Genomic DNA, 24,050 nt, shown 5'->3' with positions numbered 1-24,050 from the left:
GTTGACTTCCTCAGATCCTCCAAAGGTGACCAGTAAACTGTTTATTTATTTTGACTAGCACCACGATGGATTTAAATATATTGGATGTGTTTTATCTACTGTCCTTCCCATTGTTTGGTGCTCAAATTGACCTATTGGCCTCCAACTCTGCTGAGGCCTTTTGGCAAAACCCACCTGTCTTTAGTAGTTTTCTTGGTTTCTTACATCTTTAGATGTTCCAGAGTCATCAAGTAGATTCCTTGTCCTAGATCTGGAATCATCCATTTCTCAAAGATGTCCCACTACATTGTAATGAGAAATGGTATTTAGCGAACACAGTCTGAACACCGGGGAGTTCCTTACTACTGAGAAAATTGTTTCTAAAACTTCAGTCTGTGGACAAAACTAAAAAATGTGTCTTTTGTAGCTCTCTTATTTTTGTGCTTATTTATTTTAAAGTACTTTGTGAATTCATATTGGTATTTCCAATTCAAATTTTGAATTGTGGAACTCTAACTTCCTCATTTCTAACTAATTTTATTTAACTTCCCTGATTTTGTTTATGTCTCTTAAACTGAAATAATATTAACATCATTATTATGTGCTTTATCCTATAATATATGTTAGTTTCTAAACAACAGTAATAATATAATTATCCTACTGAAAACAAAGATTTTTCTCATAGGTCTTTTTAGCCTGTAAGTACATCATACTAGTAATATGCCATAAAATTACTTTTTAAAAAGTCATTTGAGGGCCTCCCCGGTGGCGCGTCAGTTGAGCGACGCGCTGCGAAGCTGTCCACAGCCTCTGCAGCACCGGTTCGATTCCCCGCCGGCCAGGGAGAACCCCACATGACGCGCAGACCTCTTCTGCCACCCGCTGCTCCCCTCAGCAGTGTACTTCGGTCCTTCTGCCTGCTCTGCTCCCCGCTCTGGCTCTGGTGAATTCTCTTATCCTCCCGTACTTCTGACCTGTACCTCAGCTCTTATATAAAAATAAATAAACCTTAAAAAAAAAAACTAAAAAAGTAAATAAATAAAAATAAAATAAAAAGTCATTTGAAACATTTTTCCTTTGTGTGTGTTTGCTACCAACTGACCATATCAGTTCCTTTATATCTCCTTGCTTTCCATTTTAGAGATTGCTTTTTAAACTTCATTTCATTTTATATTTGTATGAAATAGCTACATAGTTCTGAAATCAAATATATGAAACAAAGTCTCTTCCTAGAAATCTGGTGTCTCCTTCAGTCACTTTGCCCTGTTGCCTCCCTCTTAACCCCACAGGGAATTTTTTCTTTAATTTTTGGTTTGCCCTTTTGTTGGCATCTTTAAACCAGAACGAAATAGATTTGTGTCCCACAAAAATGAAAAATGATGTAAGAATTATATAAAATAAAATAATTCATAAAAAAAGGTGATACTCTATTACACACTGTTGTTCCACCTTGTTTTTGTCACCTAACAGCATGACTTGGTGATCATACATGGGAATCAATGTTAGAGATGTTCTTTTTACAGCACGTGGGATGCCATTGTATGAGTGCATTAGAGAACTTTTTAGGGGAAACTGAATTGTGTGGCCTAATAGAGAATCGTTTGTTGTGAATAGGATGATAATACTACCAGGTAAGGGGACAAATAAATCTGCTGGTACAGCCAAGTGAAAGAAGCAGTTTTGACAGGGGCACAGGAGTTGCAGGATGTGAAACAAATACATAGGCTGGGTGTCAGGGCTGCTTCTCAAAGAAGCAGAACTTAATCAAATTGGGGCATGATGGGGAAAGAGTAGGTTGCAGGCTCAGGGAGTGGGAAAAGCAGAAGTCTCAACTCTAGATGTAATTGAGGAATTCGGAAAGCTGTGAATAAACCAGCAGCTTTTGAGCAGACAGATGATTTAAGGGCAGGCTGGAAAATGAACCTGAGTCCATGGGGCAAGGGCTTTGCCTACCAGGCTTGAAAACTGACTGTTTCTAAAGTACAACCCTTAGTGCTTCCCGAGTGATGGGACTGGGCGCAAGGACAGCACCTCTGACCTACAATGCCAGGCTGCTCCTCAGAAAAAATGCGCGGTGACCTAAAGGTGTCAGGGAGAAGGGTGTAAATGAGATACTGGCCGTGGAAAAAGAAGGCAGCAATTTGGAGGTAGAAAAGACAGGACTTACCCCCTACCTGTTAGTTCATTTCTAAGAAGGACTCTCCAAGACAGCTGTCATTTGCATCTGGGGTGAGACGTGAGGCGAAGGCAGCTGCCCGGCCTCGTTTGTGGGCACTGCCAGCGGCACAGTTCGCCTTCAGTTTCTTTGGGATGGAAGGGAACCCAAGCACAGTGGCTCGGCCTGGGGTTAGTGTGACCATTGTGCCCGCTCTAGTGTTCTGACTTCTGGAGCTCCTAAGGGGGCAGGGAACAGAGTCTGGGCTCAGGGCTCAGATACACACTGCTCCCACCAGCTACTCACTGTCTTCCCTCCCGTTCCTACCACAGGGCATCGCGGGCACAGATGTGGCCAAGGAAGCCTCAGACATCATCCTGACTGATGACAACTTCACCAGCATTGTTAAGGCCGTGATGTGGGGACGAAACGTCTACGACAGCATCTCCAAGTTCCTACAGTTCCAGCTCACTGTCAATGTAGTGGCTGTGATCGTGGCCTTCACCGGTGCCTGCATCACTCAGGTGACGGGAGAGTGGGGTAGGCTGAGATGGGAGGGACGAGCTAGGAGCCAGGGAACATGGAGTGTGGAGTGCAGTAGGCCTATGGAGGAGTAAGAATGGTAGTCCCAGTGGTTTGGGGGCAGGAGTCAGCTATGTTAGGTCCAAGGTGTCCATCTGCTCATGGACATAGCTCCCGTCATCCCTAGGGTGATGGTAACAACTCCACCATTAACTCAGCTTATGTGTCAGCCACTGATACTCACTTAGATGAATTCTCTATTCTTCAAAAACAACCTTGCAAAGTAGGTATTATCCCCATATTACAGGTGAGGAACCCCGGGCTCAAAAATGTTAGGAAATTTTCTCAAGGTCACCCAGCTAATAAGTGGCCAGATCCAAAACCTTGAAGTCTGGCAGCTGTTAAGCCATCCCAGGACAGGGGTGAGGTTGATGGGGGAGCTGAGGGGTGGTGGCCAGGGACAGCTAAAAGGACTAGTTCTTCCCCTTAGGACTCCCCACTGAAAGCCGTGCAGATGTTGTGGGTTAACCTGATCATGGACACGTTTGCCTCGCTGGCCCTAGCCACGGAGCCTCCCACAGATGCTCTGTTGAAGCGCCGCCCTTATGGCCGAAACAAGCCTCTGATCTCACGCACCATGATGAAGAACATCCTGGGCCATGCAGTCTATCAGCTCACTGTCATCTTTTCCCTTGTCTTTGCTGGTGAGCTGGGGACGGGGCAGAGAGCGGCCTGAGGGAGGGAGGTAGCACGGCAATTTCACTGAGTGTGTCCGCTGTCTATCACTCCTCTTGAGAATTTATAAGGGGGTCTTATTCTGTGGTTTTCCTTATGAACTGTAAAACTGGAGCTCAGGACCCCTTGTGAGCAGTGAGTAGGGGCCCTGAGAGCCAAGCCTGTTGGATGCATATTCTCATCACCAAGCCGTACAACAAGAAGGCAAAGGTCAATGGAGCAGCGGAGGGGGGGGGAGTCAAAGATGTCGAGAGCGAGGCTGACATGTAAAGGACTTGCTTGCTGGTGCAGCTCAGCCACTGGCCAGGTAGAAAGGACAGGGGCCCAAGCACCAGATGGCCCACAACGTGTTCTCACGCATCCTGAGCTGTGGCTGAGACCGTATTTATCTCCCCATGCTTCCCTTCCCCCGCTAGGTGAGAAGTTCTTTGACATTGACAGTGGGAGGAATGCACCTCTCCACTCGCCACCCAGCCAGCACTACACCATCATCTTCAACACCTTCGTGCTGATGCAGCTCTTCAATGAAATCAACTCCCGCAAGATCCATGGGGAGAGGAATGTCTTCTCGGGCATCTTCCGTAACGCCATCTTCTGCGCCGTGGTCTTAGGCACTTTCGTCAGCCAGGTGAGATTCTAGCTAGAGTTGGGGGGCCAGGGGGAGCCTCTGGGATGATAAAGACCAGAGTAGCAGGAAAAGGAGTGAGGGAGAAGTGAAAGCCCAGCTGTGGGTTGAACTCTTGGGATTCCCAGTTTGTTTCCATTTGTACATGGCTCTAGAATCAGAGTCATGCTGAGTGCTGCAGCGCAAGGCAGCACTTTGATAGTAAATAAGACTCATAGGATCCCTTCATTGTCTTTCTAAAACAGAAATTTCACAAAGTGGCCAAGAGGAGGGACACTCTCCTGCACTGTTGGCATGCCAGGTGGACTGTCTCCCTGTCCTTGCTCCTTGCTTCTAAAATGCTGCACAATTCACAAAGAGCAGTGGGGGAAGGTATCTTGTAGCTGACAGAGCAGGCCTGGCTGGTCCCCTGGGTGTGTCAAGGGCACAACTGCCCTGGTCATCTAGGCTCAGGTCTTGCCCTTCTCACCCTAGTCAAAACCAGCATAAAACACCTGTAGATACGGGAGATCATGTATGAGAGCTCCTGCCTCACCCCTCTCCAGGGCACCCCTGCTATTTGTCCCATCCCCAATTCTTCTTCATCATCACTATGCCTTCTATTTGTCATCCACTGGCTTTATCCATAAGCTGCCTCCAGCCCGCTGTTGCCCTTATCCTTACCTTAATAACTTTCAGAGTAAGTCCATCTCAACACCATGGTGCTCTCGTGACGCTATGTATGTGCACCTCCTCCTCCCCTCTGGATGTCACCTTTCTCTTTCCTAACCAGCAGATTAGGACTTGCGCCACAGAGGTCCTTGGTCGGTGCACGTGGCTGCAGTGGCCTGGCCTGGAGGGCCGCTGCCTGCTACACCTCCCTGACGGTGGACCACCTGCTTCTCTGTTCTAGATTATCATCGTGGAACTCGGGGGGAAACCCTTCAGTTGCACGAAGCTCACCCTGTCCCAGTGGCTTTGGTGTCTCCTCATCGGTATCGGAGAGCTGCTGTGGGGCCAGGTGAGCACCGCACCCACCAAGCACACAGGCACCCCCGCTGGGGACGCGGACAGCAAGCAGCCTCTCACTCCCAGCTCCTCCCCCCATTCTCTCCTGCCCTCCCCTCCCCACCTTGGCTTCAAGGTCTTTCCATCTTCAAGGACCCCAGGGTGGAAGGATCAGTGCCCACCACATCAGAGGCCTCTCCCCTCCTCCAGCCTTGCCCACAGAGGGCCAATCTCTTAGCTTCTCTGAGAGGGAGTGGAGATTTGCAACAGAATTTTACTTTAAAAAAATGCATGCTGTCCCACTAATGAAATGCAGTCGGGCTGTGGGTGCTGTGCCAACATAACTGGGGGCTCCTCTGCCCCTTCTGCTTCTTACCATAAGCTCACCTGTGTCACTTAAGGTGATTCCAGACTCACTAAGTCTCTGGAGCAGCTGCACAGTGTGCGACTCAGGCATGAATGCTGGGCCTGACTGCCAGATTCAAATCCCAGCTCTCCTGTTTATAGACTGACTCACTGTGGGCAAGTTACTTGACTACTCTGTGCCTCGATTTCCTCAATTTTGGCTAACAGGGTAATTGGTAATCATTCATTATCAGTAAATCAAGAAGAAACAAAGTACCTTAGAACAGTGTCTAGTACCTTGTAAGTACTTAATAATATTAGCTATTAATATTAAAATCGTATCACCAGGTATGCTAAGAGCCTCATTCCCTCCTAATACCACTTTGCAAGTCCCCCTCATGCCTAGCTCTGCCTGGGCTGCATCTCAGCTTTGTAGACCCCAGGTCTCTACCAACATCCCCTGGAGCCTCACCACTCGGGTAGCAGGAGGCTCTGCTCTGACTGGCCCCCAAGTTCCTTCTGTGGAGCTGCAGGTCTCCCCCATACACATCTAGATGCCCCCTGATTAATGCCTGGCTCCTAACTTGAGTCCCTCCACCCCATTCTGTTTGCTGATGTTCATCCACCAACAGGCTTCTAGAGCAGTTTTATACTGGGGTGACACTTGTTCCACCTGTCTTTTGAAACTCCCCTGTGGGAGTTAATGACATGGCTACGTGCCCTCGATGCTAGAGGCAGCCTTCTTCTGTATCTCACCAGCTCCTCCCAAATGAAAGCAGAATGTTGATGTCCTTCCTATTTCAAAACACATGGCCCCTTGGGGGACTGCCCATAGTGCATGCTGTCCCACTTAAGCCCAGCATGCTCAGCTTGTCTGTAAAGGAGAGCTAGCTGACAGGTTCTGAGCACACACCTAGTATCGGGGCACTGAGGACTTACAACACAGCAATGCCTTTGCACATGGTAGCCAAGGGGAGTGTAGTTCTCTTCCAAAACCTTCTCTGGCCCTTGACCGTTCATATGCAATGCGACCCCCCTGACCCCAGAATTGTTTCCCACCAGGCCCTGGCCCTGGCCTCCTAGGTGCCATACATTATAGCTCTATAATGCTTGACAGCTGGAAAGGAAGAGCTGAGATGGAGACGGCTGGTTGATTACTAGTTTAATGTATAAGTTCCTCTTGGTGTGTCCACAAATGCAGAAGATCTTCCTGAGGGCCTGACAGCTGGTGGCACTGGGTAGATGCCTGCCTGAATGGCTGAGGCTCCCCCTACCATTCTCCTGGTAGGAAAGTCGATTAGACCAATAGTGAGCCAGCCATGGGTGGGCCTGAGCCAGGTAAGTGAGATGACTGTTGTTCTTGCCCTGATTCTGGTGTCTCCTCTTGCTGCACCTGTTCTTAGGTAATCTGCACGATACCTACCCAATCCTTGAAGTTCCTGAAAGAGGCCGGGCACGGCACCACCAAGGAGGAGATCACCAAGGATGCCGAGGGGCTGGACGAGATTGACCTTGCAGAGATGGAGCTGCGCAAGGGCCAGATCCTCTGGTTCCGCGGCCTGAACCGTATCCAGACTCAGGTATTCCGAGTGGCCTCTCCTAGCCCTGGGAGAGCTTCCCCCAGGCGGTGTTGGGAGGGCAGCAGTTCTTGGTGGCCAACATCTCTTCCCTCCTGAGGCCCACTACTCATGGCAGCTCTGGGTCCCCAGTTCCGGGACAGAGGGAGACGTAGCTGTGTGGGCTCCTCTGAGAGCAGAGCTGCCCCAGGGCCTGGAACACTGACTGTTAGCACAGCCCTTGACCTTCGGGTTGGTTCTAAGGCCCACTCCCCTCCTCTGTTGGGTGGACATGCTTCCTGTTCAAGGTCTCTTTTGAGCACTAAACCTAACCCATGGTGCGCATGTTCAGTCTTCCCTGCCCTTCAAAAGAAACATGTCAGACAGTGTCTATGCCGCTTCCCCAGCAGACACACTGTGTTGCAGGACTGTAGATGTTATCTGGAGGGATCTCTATTAAGGACAACCCCTCTGACCTGGCCCACTTGACACTGAAGGTCCCGGCAGGCTACTGATGGCCAAGTGTGTATAAATGACCATAGTCTCTCAATGCTTGAGTGTCTTTTGCAGGATTCAGATTTGCTTCCCAGAAAGGAAGAAGCTATAATTTCTTCAAACCTTTCCCTTCTGACAATTTCTAAAAGGGAAAAAAGCTGCTTCTGTGTTCTGCTTCTGTGTTCTTAAGTCCCCTGCCTGTAGCTTCCTGTAACTACCTCCCCCCCCCATTTCCACACAGCAACTGTAACTGCCTTCTCCTGGGTGAACGGATTGGGGGGAGGTATGAGGGGGTGCCCAGGCAGTGATAGTCCTGTCATGTTCCTGGTTTCCGTCCATGTGCCTCTTGCTGTCGGTCCCCGTCTCCAGAGACTGCAAATCCCACTCTCTCAAGGATGCTTTCCAGAGAGCAGGCCTGTTCCTCTCTGCTGGTTGACTGGAGAATGCAGAAATAAGCTTCACTCTCTACGAGAAGCCTTACAGATGGTTTAGAGGGTTCCCTAGTCAACCCTGTCTCCTCAGCACATGGGGGAGAGAGGGAAAGGAATATTCCAAACTGAGCACTTGCTCGGAACCTGCGTCCAGGGACAAGACAGTAGGTGGAAGAGTGGGAAGGGGAGGGGGACTTGGGCTCCTTTCCCCTAAGTCCCTCCTCTAAGACAGGAAGTGCCTGCAGCAGCGTTCCCACCCCCACGGGCATGGGCTCCTGTCTCTAAGACCCTGTTGCTTCCCTTTAGGTCTGTGCTTTGCGAAATAACCTCTCTGCGTTTCCCCCCTCCAGGAACATATGCCTTCGCTTCTACTCTGTGATTTTTTTTCCTAGCCAGAATTCTCTCGTCCAGTGACTCCTGGCTCCTTGCCAGTCTCTCTCTGGGGGAGCCGAGATTCATGGATCTTCTTTCCTCCCCAGCACCAATTTCCGTTCCCTCGCTATCTGCTCCATTTGGTTTCGCAGCCCGAGTAGCTTTAGCCTTACTCGCTCCCCCTTTGGAAGACAGGCAGTTGAGCCAGATGGGCATTAAAGCCCCATCTTCTGCAGCCAAGGCAACCTGTTAAAGATGCCACAGTGACCAATCTGTGCCCTTCAGTGAGCGCCCGGCTCCCTGGGCAGATGAGGCCGGCTGTGGTAACCGGTGCTCTTGATGCCTGCCACTCCCTCCTGGCTGCCATCACTCTTCAGCCTCAGCGGGTGCTGACAAAACCCCTGCCCTCTGGTTGCTGATCCTCGTTACTCTCATTGCAACACCGAGATTGGGAGGTGGTTGCCAGCTGTTGTTCTATGTGGTCCCTTTAACTTGGGGGATGCTAAAGGTCCTGGAAAGCAGACGTTGGGAAACGCAGGGCTAGAACTCTGGAAAGTAAACCTGGGATCCAGTTTCATTGTGGAGCTCGGGACCCTGTAACCCTAATAAGCACAGAGGAAGAGCCTGCTTCCATGTAGCCAAATCCTCTCCTCCCGCAGGGCCAGGCTGCCAGTCCGCTGGCTTGGAAAACTGCTCTGATGAATGGATGGTGTTTTAGCTCAAACTTTGCCCTGAATCCAGAAACTAACCCTAAATGCTCCATGACTTCTCAGGGGGCTTTATAAATTAGAGTACTGCCTGACTCACAGGTGCCCGCTTTCCCGGCCTCTCTCCCGCTTTCCCGGCCTCTCTCCCGGGGCAGTGAAGTCAGATAAATGCGCCTCTCCTGCATCCCAGATGGTCCTTGGTATGAGGCACGTGGGTATTTTTAAGGCCATTCTACCAAATCCTGAAGGATACAGGAATTCCTTTTGATTTGTTCCTTGTTACTGAAGTGTCAGGAATAGGGTGGGGGGTTGACTGAGGCCGCAAACAAGACCACTGTTGGACACTGGAGACTGGACACCGCTGGTGTGAGGCTAGACCCTGTGGTCCGGGAGCCACCCCACGGCTGCCCCCATGTGGACTCTGCACACCTCTATTTTCATTTTGAACTCATATTTTCCTGGAAAATCTGCAAAAATGGGTGGTCAGCTTAATTGATTTAGAGGCCTGAGCCTCGAATCCAGTCCTTCATACTTTGTGTTAAATTGCGTGCCTTATTTTCAAGAGTAGAGATCAAAACAGTGGGTAAGTTCTCACTCTGTTAGAAGCCTAGAGTGGGATGTCCCTTTAAATGCTACATTTTTTTTGTGGGGGGGGGGGTCCTTGGCACACGTAAAATGTCCTTCCTAGGCTAAAAGGGAAGAGAAGACTGGAATCAACTGGGTCTCTGGACTCCACAGCAAATTGTTCCAAAAATGCAATTAACGTTCCCCTTCTCTCACCACCCTTCGTGTGTGAGGGAGGGCCTCTCCTGCTTTTCGTTCCCTGACATCTGTCCCAGGTCCTTCCATCCCCCTTCCTTTCTCTCCTCTCTGTGGAGCAAAGCTGTCTCACCCTGTGATTCTTTGCAGATCGACGTAATTAACACATTCCAGACGGGAGCCAATTTTAAGGGAGTCATAAAGCGACAGACCATGGGTCAACACCTTGATGTAAAACATGTTCCTAGCTCATCCTGTGTAACAGTGGCACCAGCCAAATCTCCCCCCGCCACCTCTGTTGCTGCTGCTGTTTCATCTCCTACTCTGGGCAGTGAGTGACAGTCTATTATGATGCATGATTCGCTAAAGTGACCACTGGAGCATGCGGCAGCCACCTTAACCAGTGTGGTTATCTTTTCTTTGCTTTCTCCCTTTGATCTCTTGACTTAAGGGAAGAAAAGTGGGGCAGAAGTTCCACTCCAGCCAGGCTTGTGCCCTTTGAGTTCCTTGTTTTAAATGTCGCAAAAGGATGCAGCCATACCCACCTTTAAGATAATAATCTTGTTTTCGAACTGTTCCTCTGCATTGCTTGTTTCTCCCTTGAGTTTTTTCCCTTTACTTGGTGTTTTTTGTTTCTTATTTTGTTTGGACATGTTTTTGTTTCTCTCCTCTCCTCCTCCTTTGAGTCAAATTCTGTCTCTGAAGGTTAGATGTAAGGTTGGGCTGGATGGAAACATACACACTCTTCATTTGGAGGCATTTGAGATCCACTGAACAAAGATAGGAAAAAGGGGTGCTATTCCACAGAGATCTGAACATTAGATCTGTATGTACTAACTGGGCTACCATTGAACTTGGCCATTTGTCTACGGTCAGCTGGCACTATGGTCATGCAAGTCGAAGCTCAGTGTGAAGGAAAGAAGGGGTTCACTTGACATGCACATGTCTAGACACCCCCCCACCAGTTTTACTTTGCAGGGACTGTAACCCAACTCTGATTTAAGAATCAGTTCATTCCCATATGGTAGGAGAAATATATGAAAAGATCAAAATAACATTTTTTCTTCACTTGTTAACCTTTTTTTTAGGCATTTCTGAAGAACAAGTCTTCTTTTTTTTTTTTTTTTTTTGCTTCTCTTTCCTCTACTTCGGCTGTCTCACCTGTAGCCAGCCTGCCTATCTTTTTTGTGTATAAAGTTTTAGGACCCCTTTCTCAGCCAGCCTGTCAGCGGGCCTGCTGTCAACACTCAGCCTGAGAGCTCTTGTTTCCTTGGGTAGATTTTTGGGTTCTTGCTTCATCCCGGTTCTTTTACCTTCCCCAACACAGAGAGCAGAAAGAAGGCTCTTGGCCAATACTGCTATTAAGGTATTGGGGATGGGGAGAACATTCTCTCTGTGCTAGGTATGTTGTGGGCTTCAAATATCCAAGTGTTCCATCTATCCCTTCCACCTTCCCCCCACTCCCAGCCGCTCCCAGCCCAATCCCTGGAACATGGGGGTGAAGAAAGCAGATGCATTGTCTGTGGGTCACGTGACTGTGAGCTGGGCAGGTTGACTAGACAGATTTGTTGTCATTTTTAGCCAACTGTAAGTGGGGCAGGGGATTTTATAGATACACATTTCCGTAGGCCCAAAGGCAAGTGAGAAAGAACTAAAGACTTCTTACTATGCAAATATCCAAGAGCTTCTTGCTGTAGTACTGCCATAGTCCTCTATTTCCTTCTTCTTCTAGGTAGCTTCTGTTCTCTTTATACTGTGCCTTTCTGGCAGGAAAGGCTAGTTTGGGGCATTCCACTGACTAGAAGGTGGAAGGAGAGTAAGCAGAGGGCAGAGCCCACAGGCTCCCACAGAGCTACTGATAGAGAGCAAGCTACAGCCCAAAACCACAGTCCAGAAACCAGACAGGAGAGACAGGCGCCCCTCCTCCCACTGTGCCTTCTCATTTGGAGTTCCTCGAAGTTAGACTCATGCATCTAGAACCCCCTTGCCATTTCAGATCGCCAACATTCAGTCACTAAATCTCTAAGATTTCCCTGCGGAAAGGCCCTAATCCCTTCTCTTCCTCTGGTTTCTGAAAACCACCTGAGCTACCAGCTGAGGACATGGTGTCTTCACCTGTCCATCCACCTGTCCATACACCTGTCCATCCACCGAGCTCCAGAGGGGGGCGCTCAGAACTTGTGCCTAAGCTGAGGGCCAGCCCGGTGGGGGTTCTTGATAAGGAAGAGTTGCCCTGCATTCATCACTCTCACCTATAAGGCAGGGGCCCCCAAAAAGGCATTTCCTGGTGGCTTCAAGAGCTGATGACTGGGAAGGAAGGGCTGTGGGCTGAGCAGGAAGACCGAAGCTTTCACAGCACCTGCTTCATCGGCTCCATCTTGTTCCCCAGACACGGCTCAGGCCCCGGGCACCAGACAGGGAAGATGCTGCCACTTGGGGTGGAATGGAGATGTATCTGGGTGATTGTTCACCAGCTTGTATTACTTTCTCTGAGGCCAGTGTTGGAGCATTCTGGCTCCACCTTGTGTCCTCTGCTTTGTCACCCCTCTCTTACCCCCCAGGAGCTACTCCCTAGCTCTCTCACTCACATTCACTTGAGCTTCCCTTGCAGGTGGCTGGTTTTCCTTTAGACCCCAGAAGCCTGCTGTCTAGCTGGATGTCTTCTGCTTGCTCCCCCAAGGAAGAAACTTCCCCCCATCTTCTATCTGTCCATCCCCAATTCACTGTATCTCCCTCCTTGTATCCCTGTAACAGTGTTATTGACCACCCCAACAGGTGAGACAAAAAGCCAGCAAACAGGGCTCCAGACCCTCACCCTAATCCCATGTTTTAAAAACCTACTCCTACACTGGATTTCACATATAATTATTTCATTAAAGTGTTCAATTGCTTAAGAAAAAAACAAAACCGGTCACATAAAGGTACCTGTTCTCTTGTAGTGTTTGTTAGAAATTTTGAGAGTTAAATGCTGGTGAAAAGTAAGGCTGTGTTATCACTCCTTCATGGATGTAACTGGCCTTGAACCCAACTCTTGACCAGAACCACGAGAGAAGTCCTCGAGTTCAGGCTTACTCAGTCCAAGTTGCCTCGCTCCAGGATTTGACATAGAGAATTATAACTTGAGACTTCCTAAAGGCCAGATGGAGCCTCTGTTCTATCTGATCGCCCAAGATCTGGAGCAAAGAGAACATGACAGGTAAAGTTCATCCCCTAGATGGTCAGTAGGGAGCCGAGGAGGTGGGGAATTCAGCCTTACTTTCTGTTAAGCTCAGTGAATGTGGCCCAGGAGTTTTGGCTCTTCTTGGCTGAGCTGCTGAGCTGATTCTATTGAGTGGCAGAGTCCTTTGTCACAGACTTTGAGCCCCCTCAGTCCTGGGTGGGTCAGCCAGGCTCTTGGGGAGTGGGGGAACAGAGGGAAAGCCTGAGTCAGCTGAGACACAACTTTTGTGGACCTTCTCTATCCATGATTTTTGCAAGTTCTATGCAGTAGTCGGAACTTTGAAAGTGGAAGCCAACCAATTTGTTGGCCAGACTCGTGGTGTGCTCTGCCACCCCACATTCTTGACTCTTCTCCAGGAACATATTCTTTGCTTCAACAGCAACGGAAAGAAAGAGGTGCCCTACCCCAATATTCATCACTCCTTCCTATCCCTTCCCACCTCAACATCACTTGCATTTCTTTTTGAGGTGTAACTTTTGGGTAAGACCCACCTCCCAACAACTAAAACTGTCCTACAGCCATTTTCTTTCCCCCTGGTCTCTCTCCAGCCTCTGGACCCAGCATTTCCCCTACCCCAACCCCCCCAACCCAAGTTGTAAACCTCACCCTCAGGGGCCTGCAGTTTGGAGCAGAGCTGCTAAGAGAACCGGTGCCTGTGGATGAGGCGGAGGCCAGTCCCACAGGTCAATTTTTGATCTAATTTTGACCTTCTCTAATTGGCTGGATCCTTCCCGTTCTGTGCGGTAGTGCTCCCAGGGTGGTGCATTCCCCACCGCCCAGTAAAAGGCTCCATTGTTTCCCTCCTATACCCGCTTCATCCGCCCCATCCGAAAAGCCACCGTTTGCAGCACTGCCTCCTGGACTGGTGGCTTCCCTCCTGGCCTCATCCTCCCTTCTCCGCATAAGCTCATGTTCCTTTTCGCAATCTGGGGCCGCTGGGGAAAGCCGCGCCCCACGTAGCTGCTGTGTCAGAAACGGACGGACATTTAAGCTGTGAGAGCCAGGTCTCCTCTCGTCCCCAGCAGATGCCTGTGCCCCGCCTGTCTTGCAGGAGGGGCACTGAAGGAGTGAAGTTCTGCTTTCTTTTGGGGGCTGGGGACATGGAGGTGGTGGGACAGAAACAGCTGCATGTTTTCTGACTGAAGGGGAAAATTATGAAGCTGGAGAATGTAACAGTTTTAATTTCTTGCATGCCACTACACCAGTGAGGATTGGTTTGTCTGCCTTGCTGCACGGAATTCGTGGTCACTCATCACCCAAAGTGTATTTTGTGCATATTGGTGTGTCTGGCTCTTTGAGGGTTGTAGACCGACAACTAAACATCAGTGTGTAATTTTTCCATTTCATATTCATGAGTGTTTGGCCTCAACACAGAAGTCCGTGTGTCTGAATCATCTTTTGAGTTTGGCTATTAATTTGCACCCAGCTCCAACATCATTGCCCTCCATGGAAATGAAACTAATGAACCTTTTTGGTTTCTGTTTCTTTACGAGCGGATTGTTTGGGAATGCTGACTTTGCTTTGGGTTTTCTACTTTTTTTATGAAACTTTTGAGATATCCTAGTTGTTTGCCATGACTCACCCCACCCCATGCTTGACATTTGAGCCACGTGATGTTTCTGGCGTTCCACGACCTCTCCTTAGACGTGTCGTGTCGGTCGTTGTGCATAATGTTTCCATTTGGATTTTGTTTCTCTCCTCAAACCAGTTCCTGTTCTACCGGCTAGGGCTCACTTCCTCTCCTCATTCTCCTTTTCCTTTCCCCGGTGTAGATCAAGGTGGTCAAAGTATTCCATAGTTCCCTCCACGAAGCCCGTCATAAGCCCAGGAACAAAGAATCCATCCACAACTTCATGACCCACCCCGGATATGCCATAGAGGAGGAGGTGCCGCGGACACCGCTGCTGGAAGAGCAAGAGGAGGAAATTCCTGAAAATGCCTCTAAGTCTGAGACTGGGGTGCCCCTGTTGGACAGTGAGGTCACCCCACCGGCCAACAGAAACAACAACGCTGTGGACTACAGCCCAGTGCAGACTGTCGCCGCCCACTCGGACAGCCCCATGCACAGCCTGGAGACATCAGTTTGAACTTGGTTCTCTGACTCCCGTCCCTGCTTTCCTTGTTTCCTTCTTCATCTATCCAGTCTCTAAGGTGAGGGCGGGACTTTTCACTGTCATGTCAGCTGCTCCCAAGTATGTGTGATTCACCCCTATGTGACCACGAAGAGGCAAGAACACAAATCTATAAGGATTTGGCTTAAAAACCTTGAGCTGAGGTTTGTAGCAGGACCCAGTCAAACCCCAGCAGGTAATGAGCGGTAGAATCTTCTTCCTTGGGTGTTGTCGTTGTCATTTTTAAAGAAATGACAATCATCCCTTTGGCATTCACCCCAACCCAAATTCTTACCCAGTATTTACATGTAGGTCACCGTCTCCCAACTTCTGGATTTTACCCTATGAGTCTGCTATTTATAAGCTTAGTTGAGGGTTCACAGAGACAAATATCCTCAAACGAAATGTCGTGAGGTAAGAATGGAGTGTACGGAATCTGCCTGTAGAGTGATTGTTTTTAAAACAATTTTCCCATTTTAGAAAGTTAGACTTAAAACCTTCTAGCTCTGTCAAAACCTCCCCAAGTTTCTTCTGGTCGCTTGTGACTGTTGTGTTACTTATTTTTACTCTTCGTTTTTTAATTTAAGTTGTGATGATTAAGAAATTAGAAAGGACATGGATGAATTACGTCAACTTTGACCATTCTCCCTTCTGGTCCCAATCGAACCCTTGATGTAGTTCTAGAGGCAGATGGGTTTGTCTGTTACAAGGGTCCGTTTGAAGCAATTAAGAGCTGCTAAGAATGTATTCCTGTTCTTGCCAGGTTACCTTTTCTACTTCGAAACTGCCATCTTGTCAGGTGTGTGTGCTTTCTAAGTGCCAGGGAGATCAGTCTTGACGATGAAGCCTGTATATATGTGGTATACAGTTTTTACTGAAAGCCTCAACTTTCTCCTATTACTAAAGTGGTAGGAAAAGAATGGATGGAAAATGACCCTGCCTCCCAACTGAACTTGGATATTGAATACCAGAATCTGGCAGGTCTAAGACAAGACAGACCATCAAAGCCAACTCTTGCGGGGTCCCCCTTGGGGTGACCACTACTGCTTTCAAAGCCATCCACTGAAAGGCTCTTCCAGGGCAGGACCTGACCGTTGAGGGAATGAGTGTTCAGAAGCCTCGGGAAGGGCCAAAGTGCCATTCTGCAGGATCTGAGAACACCTTCCTCTGAGAACCCAGAAACCTTGTGCCTAGATGACAGGTCCAAGCTTTGACAGCCCCTTCCTTTTTCTTATTCTACTGTTTTGCCATGTTCCCTGACTCATCTAGTCTCTGAAAAGGGTTCAGCTTTTCTCGAAAATTGATTTTGCAAAGATGTATCGCTAGTGGAAGGCTCCAGTGACATTTTACTGAAGGAGAAGAAGGCCCACTCTGAAAAGCTCCCCTTCCTCTCTTCCCTTCTCCCACGTGCCCCCCACACTCCTCTCCAGGATGTGCTGCCCAGTGAGGCCCTGTGCCTTCTTTCCCTGAACACTGCCCACGCATCCCCTCCCACCTGCCTCTCCGGAGTCAGGCACTGCCCTAGGAAAATAAGTGTTCCTTAGTAGGCCAAGTGGGAGCTGCATTTGCTGGAGCTCCATTTTCATCCCTGCTGGTCTTGACTTTGGCTCATCTGTCGGGAGGGTCAGCTCATGTCTGCCAGGTCACCTCTCCCATTAGATCAGTGTCCCCTGCCTCCTTCTTTCTAGAATGCTGGGAGGAGGGAGAAAGGGCTGGAGACTTTCAGGAATTACCAAATTTCCACTCGTGCAGGGTTCCCTGGACTTCTCCAGCCTTTCCTTCTGGAGTCCTTCCTCCACCTGTCACCTGAGCTGCCCAAGGAAGAGTAAATAGACAACGTCCATCCCATCACTACATAATACACCGATTTGGATTTTGGCTTTATAGAGCTTATATGCTTCAGTAATTTCTCCCTCTGTCTTAAATATCCATGGGGGGATAGCCCGCTCAGCCAAGGTGTTAGGTGTTCACATACATATTTATTAAATACATCGGAAGCTTTAGTTCTGTCAAGTCTTTTATTACCTCAGATCGTTTGAAAACCAAGCCAATAACAAACTTTGAAGGCTATTTTATCATTCCTGCACCCAGTAGACTCCCATGATGCCTCACAGGTCACTCTTGAGGACGTGTGTCTACTCTTTTAGAGTCAACGGTTTGTGTGTGTGTGTGTGTATTCTAGTTTCCATAGTAGGAGAGAAAATAGAGAAATATTATGCAAAAATCTATAGTTTTCTTTAGATCAGAAACTGATATTTTTGAGTCAGCCATATGTATTTTGTTTAAAAGACTTAAAGTGCCGTCATGTAACCCTGTGGATGGAGTGCATAACCAGCTGTTAGACATGACAGGTGACTTAGTATATTTGTAATTGGTTTTAAAACTGGCGCACCATACTTCCTTTCTCCAAACAGCCATCTTTATACTTAGGGGAAAACAATTTGTTGGGTTATAGGCTTTTTTAATATAAATTTTGTTGATAGGGAATTGAGTAAGTTTAAGTGTTTATATGCATATGTTTTTTATATAAGTTTTTTTTTCTACTCAGTTTCAGTGATCCAACTGGCAGTGAATAAATATGGCATAAGTTAATAAAGCTTTCCCCAAAAATGGTGCTTTGGGTTTGAAAAGAGCCTGATGGGAGAAGGGGAAAATATCCTAGAATTCCTCTCTTGATAAACCTAGTAAACAGGCAGGAGACTGCAGATGAGAAGGGGAGCACCCAGCATGGAGGAAGAGCCAGTAGGAAATGACCTACTGGTACCCCCAGGGAGAAGGGCCCCAGGCGCATCTGTAACCAGTGATTAGGGACTTCAAGGGAGATTTGGGGGTCTTGAACAGCTGGCAGAGTGGTACCCGAGACATGAATACCTCTTGAGCTACAAGGGTACTCTGATTTGGGGGTTGAGTTTTTTGTGGTTCGCTCACCTCCTATCACCCCCAGAATTTTCCACTGGTGAGTTTTGTGCCAGGATCTGATCTGGGACTCTTCCTCCCCCTGGAGAGGTCTGTGCATTGTGTCAGAGGGGGGACAGGGCTCAGAAGCGGGCAAAACAAAGACTGGTTTCAGCGCTGGGTGACAGTCTTGGGGATGGGAGCTCGGTCCTTCCCTTAAGTGTTCCCCGCCCTCCGAAATGACTCCCCCCTCCCGAAAGGTGTTGGAGAGACCACCTAGAAAACCCTTTGGCTCTGTGGATTTTTTCGGGTTTAGGTTTCTTCTTCCCCTTGAACTTCAGAGGGGAAAGTTGGCTTATTAAACCTGAGTGATTGCCTCACTGCTAAAAAGCGAGAGGGGTGTGGCAAGCCCATGTGTGCTCTTAAACCCTTAAAGCCCTGGTTTCCTTTCTTTCCAGCTGTCCTTGCCTACGACACCATCACTTTTCATGTCTAGGGACCATCCCACTACAATGGTGGGGGTGGGACACTTCCAAATGCCTGCTATTCTTAAGCCATTCCAGACTCTTCTCAGAATAGACAGACACCCTTCCCTTTGCTCAGCGCCAGTCCTGGCCTTCCCTACTCTGCTATTAGGCCTGCTGCCCCATTCCTCTTGACTGGGAGAGCTGGAGGGAGGTGAGGTCCCCATGACTGACTTGGCCTGTGGTTTGTGTTTCTCCCCACATGTGTACATGCCATATGTGCATATGCCATGTATGTGCCAACTCAACTCTGCGTTCTCTTCAAGTCAGCACGCAGATAGGAATTTCAAGTTTCTTCTTTTTTTTCCCCAGTACTAGTATAACAAGCACTGGTATTTTTGTATAAAAAAGAAAAACAAAATAAAAGATTGACTGTTGTGGTCTGCATGATATAAGCAAATGGTGATATCAAAGCAACGTGCACCCTCGTGTGTGTTGCCATAATTTGCAGTTCAGCTTAACAGTGCACCCAATCTGTATTTGCATTTTGATATTATTTAAACTCTCTGTACAATGTTTTGCATGTATTTATGTGGTTCATAGAAAAAATGCTTTAAACTGGCAAATCTGAGATTCAAATATGTTGTTCCACTGAGACAGGAAGAATAGGATTTTAAAAGACGGGGGGAAAGGATAAAATTTTGGGAACCAATAAAGCTTGTTGCTAATGAGCAGAAACCAATACTGCCGTGCACTGAGAATAAAACCCATGCCCACGTGTGACTGTGCTGTCCTCCATGCGTCTCCGCTTTGGGGTCAGGTCCCTGGTGGTCTCCCGAGGTTGAGAAGGAATCTGCCACCGCTGTGCCCAGAACCCCAGCTGTACAAACCCACACTCAGCTCGTCACTGGGTCCTGGCAGGCCTTTCACGGTGCTTCTCTTGGGCAGCTCAGGGCCCTGCTTGCCAGTTTCATTCCTTTGTACAAGGTTTGCTCTGCCCATGTTGGTGAGAATCTACAATTGGGGCTGTAAGCTGGAGCTTTTTAAAAAGTGTGAGTTTAGAAAAATAAGACAAAGTCAGGCTTGACAGTCCTTCCTTTTTTTCCTTTTTCTTTAAAGTGTATTTTCTTTTGGGAAAATGAGTTCTCCTGTATTAGTGTCTTATCCCTACTTTCACATTGGGGTCCTCCAGACCCCACCTTCCCAAAGTTGCTGGGGTTTTTTATTGGTTCTTTTTTCATCTTTTTTAAAATTGTTCCATTTATTGAGTCGCTAGCATGATGGATATTAATTCCCAGTTTGAACTGTGTGCAGGTGAAAACATCTCCCTGGCAGATCATTTAGGTGCTGAGCTTTTATAGCTCAGAACTCAGAACTCCATCCCACAGGTCCACAATCCAGTTTGCTGCTCTTTTAAAACATCCAAGAAAGGGGTGGACTTTGTCAGCCTTTTGAGATCCTTTAGGAAAAGTGTTGAATAACAACCTACTCTTGGCTATTTAAACAGGTTGATTCCAAGCAAGGAACCAATGCTGGCTGGAAAAGGGTGGGTGGAGGGATGGATAGAAAGAGGGAAAGGGGCCTCCCCTGGTGGCGCAGGCGGTTGAGTGCCGCGCTGTGAAGCTGTCCGCAGCCTCTGCAGCACTGGTTTGATCCCGGTAGTCTGGTGAGGATCCCAGATGGCGCTGCAGACCTCTGCTGTCTCGCCTGCTGCTCCCCTCAGCAGTGTATTTTGTCAGTCTGCCTGTTCTGTTCCCCACTCTGTCTCTGGTGAATCCTCTCACCCTCCCGCGCATCTGGCCTGTACCCCGGTTCTTTTATAAATAAATAAATAAATCTTTTTAAAAAAAGGGAAGAGGGAAAGAGGGAGTAATAGGGGCTGAGGATTATTTGATAACAAGTCATTTACAAACTTCTGTGTTGGAGATACTTCAGTATGTAGAGAACTTTGTAGGGTTTTTATTCCCCCCTTTTAGGGTCTCTCCTAAATACTAATGGGCTTGCTAAAAGGGGGTATGAAATGCGCGCGCACACACACACATATACCCCTTGAGTCCCTTCTAAAGCTTAAGCCCTGAAATTCCCCTCTTATCCTCACCTGTCTTTGCTGTACCCTGTATCTATGCCTCTGCTACACCAAACAGGACCTTACGGACATGCACAGGTGCAGTGATACCTGGAGAATAAGTTTCAAAATAGCTTCTGGCAGAGACCAGGGCATCTTGAACCATTGGTCTAATGGGGTGCAAAGTCAGCTCAGCTACTTGGGCCTGACTTCTCATACAGAAAAGAGTAAACTTTTCTTCCATATTTTTCTAGGAAAGATTAATTTATGCTTTTGGCTTTCAGCATGCATCCAGGGTCTCACCTCTGACGCATTACTGGTAGGACATACTGACCAATTAATCTGTGTGTGTGTTTGTCTGTGTGTCTGTGTGTGTTTTCTCCCTTCTCTCATTTCCCTTGTAAATAAACCTTGTATTAACTTTATAAAAAAGAATGCTCTATTTGTCCTCCACTTTAAATTTTTTTTTTTTAACATTTATTTATACAAGCACTGGGTACAGTCAGAAGCACGGGAGGGTGAGAGAATTCACCAGAGTCAGAGCGGAGAGCAGAGCAGGCAGACTGACGAAGTACACTGCTGAGGGGAGCAGCAGGTGGCAGGAGAGGTCTGCGCGCCATGTGGGACCCTCACTCAGTGGCCGGGGATCGAACCAGCGCTGCAGAGGCTGCGGGCAGCTTCGCAACCCAGCGCTCAACCACTGCGCCACCGGGGAGGCCCTGTCCTCCACTTTAATGATGGTTTGTGAGTCTCCCCTTCCTCAGCCACTGTGTGCTCGCCCCACAGTCACTGGGTTGGTTTGAAGTTCTCCATCAAGATTGACTCCTTCCCAAGGCCACATGCGACCAGGCAGCTCCCTGACCTTGTGGCAAATCCAAAGATGATTCACACACACAATTTACAGGTTAGTTGTAGCTTTAAAAAATGACTTAAAATGCTGCACACTAACCGTCTCTAAGGTTCTTGCCAGCTCTGAATTCTATAAATCTAATTAACACACCAAATAATCAGTGCTGAAGTGATTCACACTTGAGTGACAACCTAACAAGTTGTATGATTAAGTACACCAGGAAGCCTAAATTGTCCTCCATTATAATTATCAATGTATGCGCAAATAAAATAAAACTTAGAGATCATAGTTTCATGTTGCTGATTCTGCTTTGGACAGTTATAGAAAGAGAGGCAGCTTGGGAGTCCAGAGATCTAGTCCAATGGCGTGGCATCGGATGAGAGAGGAGGAGCAAGATGGCTCCTTGGAGGTACAGCGACAAAGTTGGCCCCACAGTAGAAGGCCCTTCCTGCTGCAAATTTGCAGTGTGACCTAAGGATCAGAGTCCTCCCAACTCCAGGACTCTTTCCATTCTTACCCCAGTAACCAAACTCGCTATTAACAACTGCTAGACAATGTCTGAATGGCATTTCTCTTCCAGGGCTTTGTCTTCCCTGGAATGTAGTGTTGTGTGTGCAGGGAACACACTGCATACCGGGACGTGTGTAGGCAGATTTCAGTGGGGGCTCAGACACTTATATCTACAACAATGACAAATTGCTCTGCAGTTCTTGAAGTATAATAACTCTATTTTGTTTCTTTCCTAAATCAAATCGGATCTAGCACTGAACTAGGTAGCACTCACCAAGATCTGTGAAAGGTCTCAATTATTTATGGTTTCATCTCCTCAGCTCAGATATTAGTCCACTCATTCAACGAATATTCATGGTGCCAGGCACTTTTTCATTTAGTGGGAATACAAGAAAAAAAGTCCCTGGCCTCTTTGAGCTTAGACTTATGGAGGAGAGAAAAAATAAACTGGCAAATATATAAAATGTCAGATGGTGACAAGGACCAGAGAGAAAGGTGGGAGAAAAGAACACAGAGTGGTCACAGAAGGCTTCTCTGAGAAAGACATTTGTGAAGAGATGTGAAGGGAATAAGAGTGAGCAGTGCAGATATATAATAGGATTCCAGGCAAAAGGCACAGCCCATGCAAAGGCCCAGAAGTAGGAGATCTTGATTTGTTCGAGAACATGCAAGGAAGTCATGGGTTGGAATGCAGTGACTAACTGGGAAAGTGATGGAGATACGTTCAGAGATGGAGGTCTAGGAAAGGGGCAGACTCTATAAGCCATTATACGGTTGGCTTGAATAAAATGGGAATTCACTGGAGGGGTTTCTGAAGACTGTTAGAAGCCTGACTAGCCTGTGGCTGCAGCCTAGGAAATAATGGAAGAAGGCGGCAGCTTGGACTAGCACTCATACCAGATGTGGGCCTTCCCTAATATCGAAAGGTATAGATAATCCCAAGCTCCACTGCCATGCTGTTGTCCAATGACACACAAAATGGTGAAAAGGAAATGCTTGTTAAAAAATGAATTAAGATATACTGCTCACCACCTTAACTTGTTCGGGACAGTCTTGTTAAGGAAACAATTGAGATGGTGTTCTCTTCACTCACAACAGATGCAGGGCTGGGCCTCCCCGGTGGCGCAGCGGTTGAGCGCTGGGTTGCGAAGCTGCCCGCAGCCTCTGCAGCACCAGTCGATCCCCGGCTGCTCCCCAGCCACCGGAGGAGGGTCCCACATGGCGCGCAGACCTCTCCTGCCGCCCGCTGCTCCCCTCAGCAGTGTACTTCGGTCCTTCTGCCTGCTCTGCTCCCCGCTCTGGCTCTGGTGAATTCTCTCACTCTCCCGCGCTTCTGACTGTACGCAGTGCTTGTATAAATTAATTAATTAATTAATTTAAAAAAAAAAAAACAGATGCAGGGCAGGGAACCTTCTTGCCCTGTGCTCTCCCTCTGTGACCTCCCCTGCCTGGTCCCCAGGCAAGCAGCCCGTGGTCCTCAGTGCTGCCGCTGAATGCACCGTCCTCCTCCAATTCCTAAAGTGACTGACTATTCCAGCAGCTTCTGTGCCAAGGAGTTACCTACTCATGCCAGAGGGGGTCAGAAGCTCTGCTTGTGTGGGCTCAGGGAGGGAAACCAGCTCCCTCATAGCTCTGGGGCTGTCAGCCGACATTTGCTCATCCGGACACGCCTCCCAGCTGTCTCTGCGCTGCAGCTCTGTGCTTGCTAAGACTCCAGGGGAGACTGCAAAGCAGGAACTCCAGAAGGACCACATGGCGGAGGCCTGCCCCCCTCTCCAGACCCCGGACTTAAGTAAGGAAAGTGTTCTCTTACTGGTCAGCAGTGCCCGCCCCCTCTCTCCCTGGACCTCTCCTGAGCGGAGAGCAGAAACTACCCCCTGTCTCTGTCACATTCCTCGCTTCCAGATTCTCACTCTTCCCCAGGGCGGTGTGGGGACAGGGAGCAGAGAAGTATGAGAAATTTTTTTTTACTTTCTAAATCTTTCTTTCCCAAGTCTGCTAACTCACAACTGTAACTTAAAAGGAAGATATTTGCTGCCTTTGTCTCAGGCTTGTCGGGACTGGAGAAGGCCTCCGGGTGAGAAGCACACAAGCAAGCAAGAAGGTGGGGGAGGGCTTGTGGCCACCACTGAGGCGCCAGCTGTCATCCTGCCCTGGTTTTCTCAGCTCCCAGAGTCACAAACAAAGCTAAGCAGGAGTCTTTCCCACAGGCTGGTTTTGGCCTTTCCTGGCCCAGAAATCCAAAAGCCTTTCCCTTTAACCTTAAC

The 24,050-nt window shown here is 48.3% G+C and overlaps 1 protein-coding gene across 3 annotated transcripts in view; it reads left to right on the top strand.

Moving 5' to 3' along the window:
* The window catches only part of ATP2B4 (ATPase plasma membrane Ca2+ transporting 4), a 92,777-nt gene extending 73,350 nt beyond the window's left edge, over positions 1-19,427 (top strand). For 2 of the 3 annotated variants that reach the window (XM_037497260.2, XM_037497258.2), the window contains 6 exons: positions 2,467-2,658; positions 3,147-3,360; positions 3,808-4,019; positions 4,909-5,016; positions 6,752-6,928; positions 14,661-19,423. In XM_037497260.2, the coding sequence (XP_037353157.1) occupies positions 2,467-2,658; positions 3,147-3,360; positions 3,808-4,019; positions 4,909-5,016; positions 6,752-6,928; positions 14,661-14,975 (1,218 nt within the window). In that variant the 3' untranslated portion in view covers positions 14,976-19,423. Of the gene's footprint in view, positions 1-2,466; positions 2,659-3,146; positions 3,361-3,807; positions 4,020-4,908; positions 5,017-6,751; positions 6,929-9,818; positions 9,927-14,660 lie in introns of all 3 variants that reach the window. The other variant, XM_037497261.2, reaches the window with a different exon arrangement.
* The last annotated feature ends 4,623 nt before the right edge of the window (positions 19,428-24,050 follow it).

This window comes from Talpa occidentalis, unplaced genomic scaffold (assembly GCF_014898055.3).
Source record: "Talpa occidentalis isolate TD23 unplaced genomic scaffold, MPIMG_talOcc4v2.1 talOcc4.8, whole genome shotgun sequence".
Lineage (NCBI taxonomy): Eukaryota > Metazoa > Chordata > Mammalia > Eulipotyphla > Talpidae > Talpa > Talpa occidentalis.
Note: the sequence above shows the minus strand (reverse complement) of the source record. Positions and strands in the feature narration are given on the sequence as shown.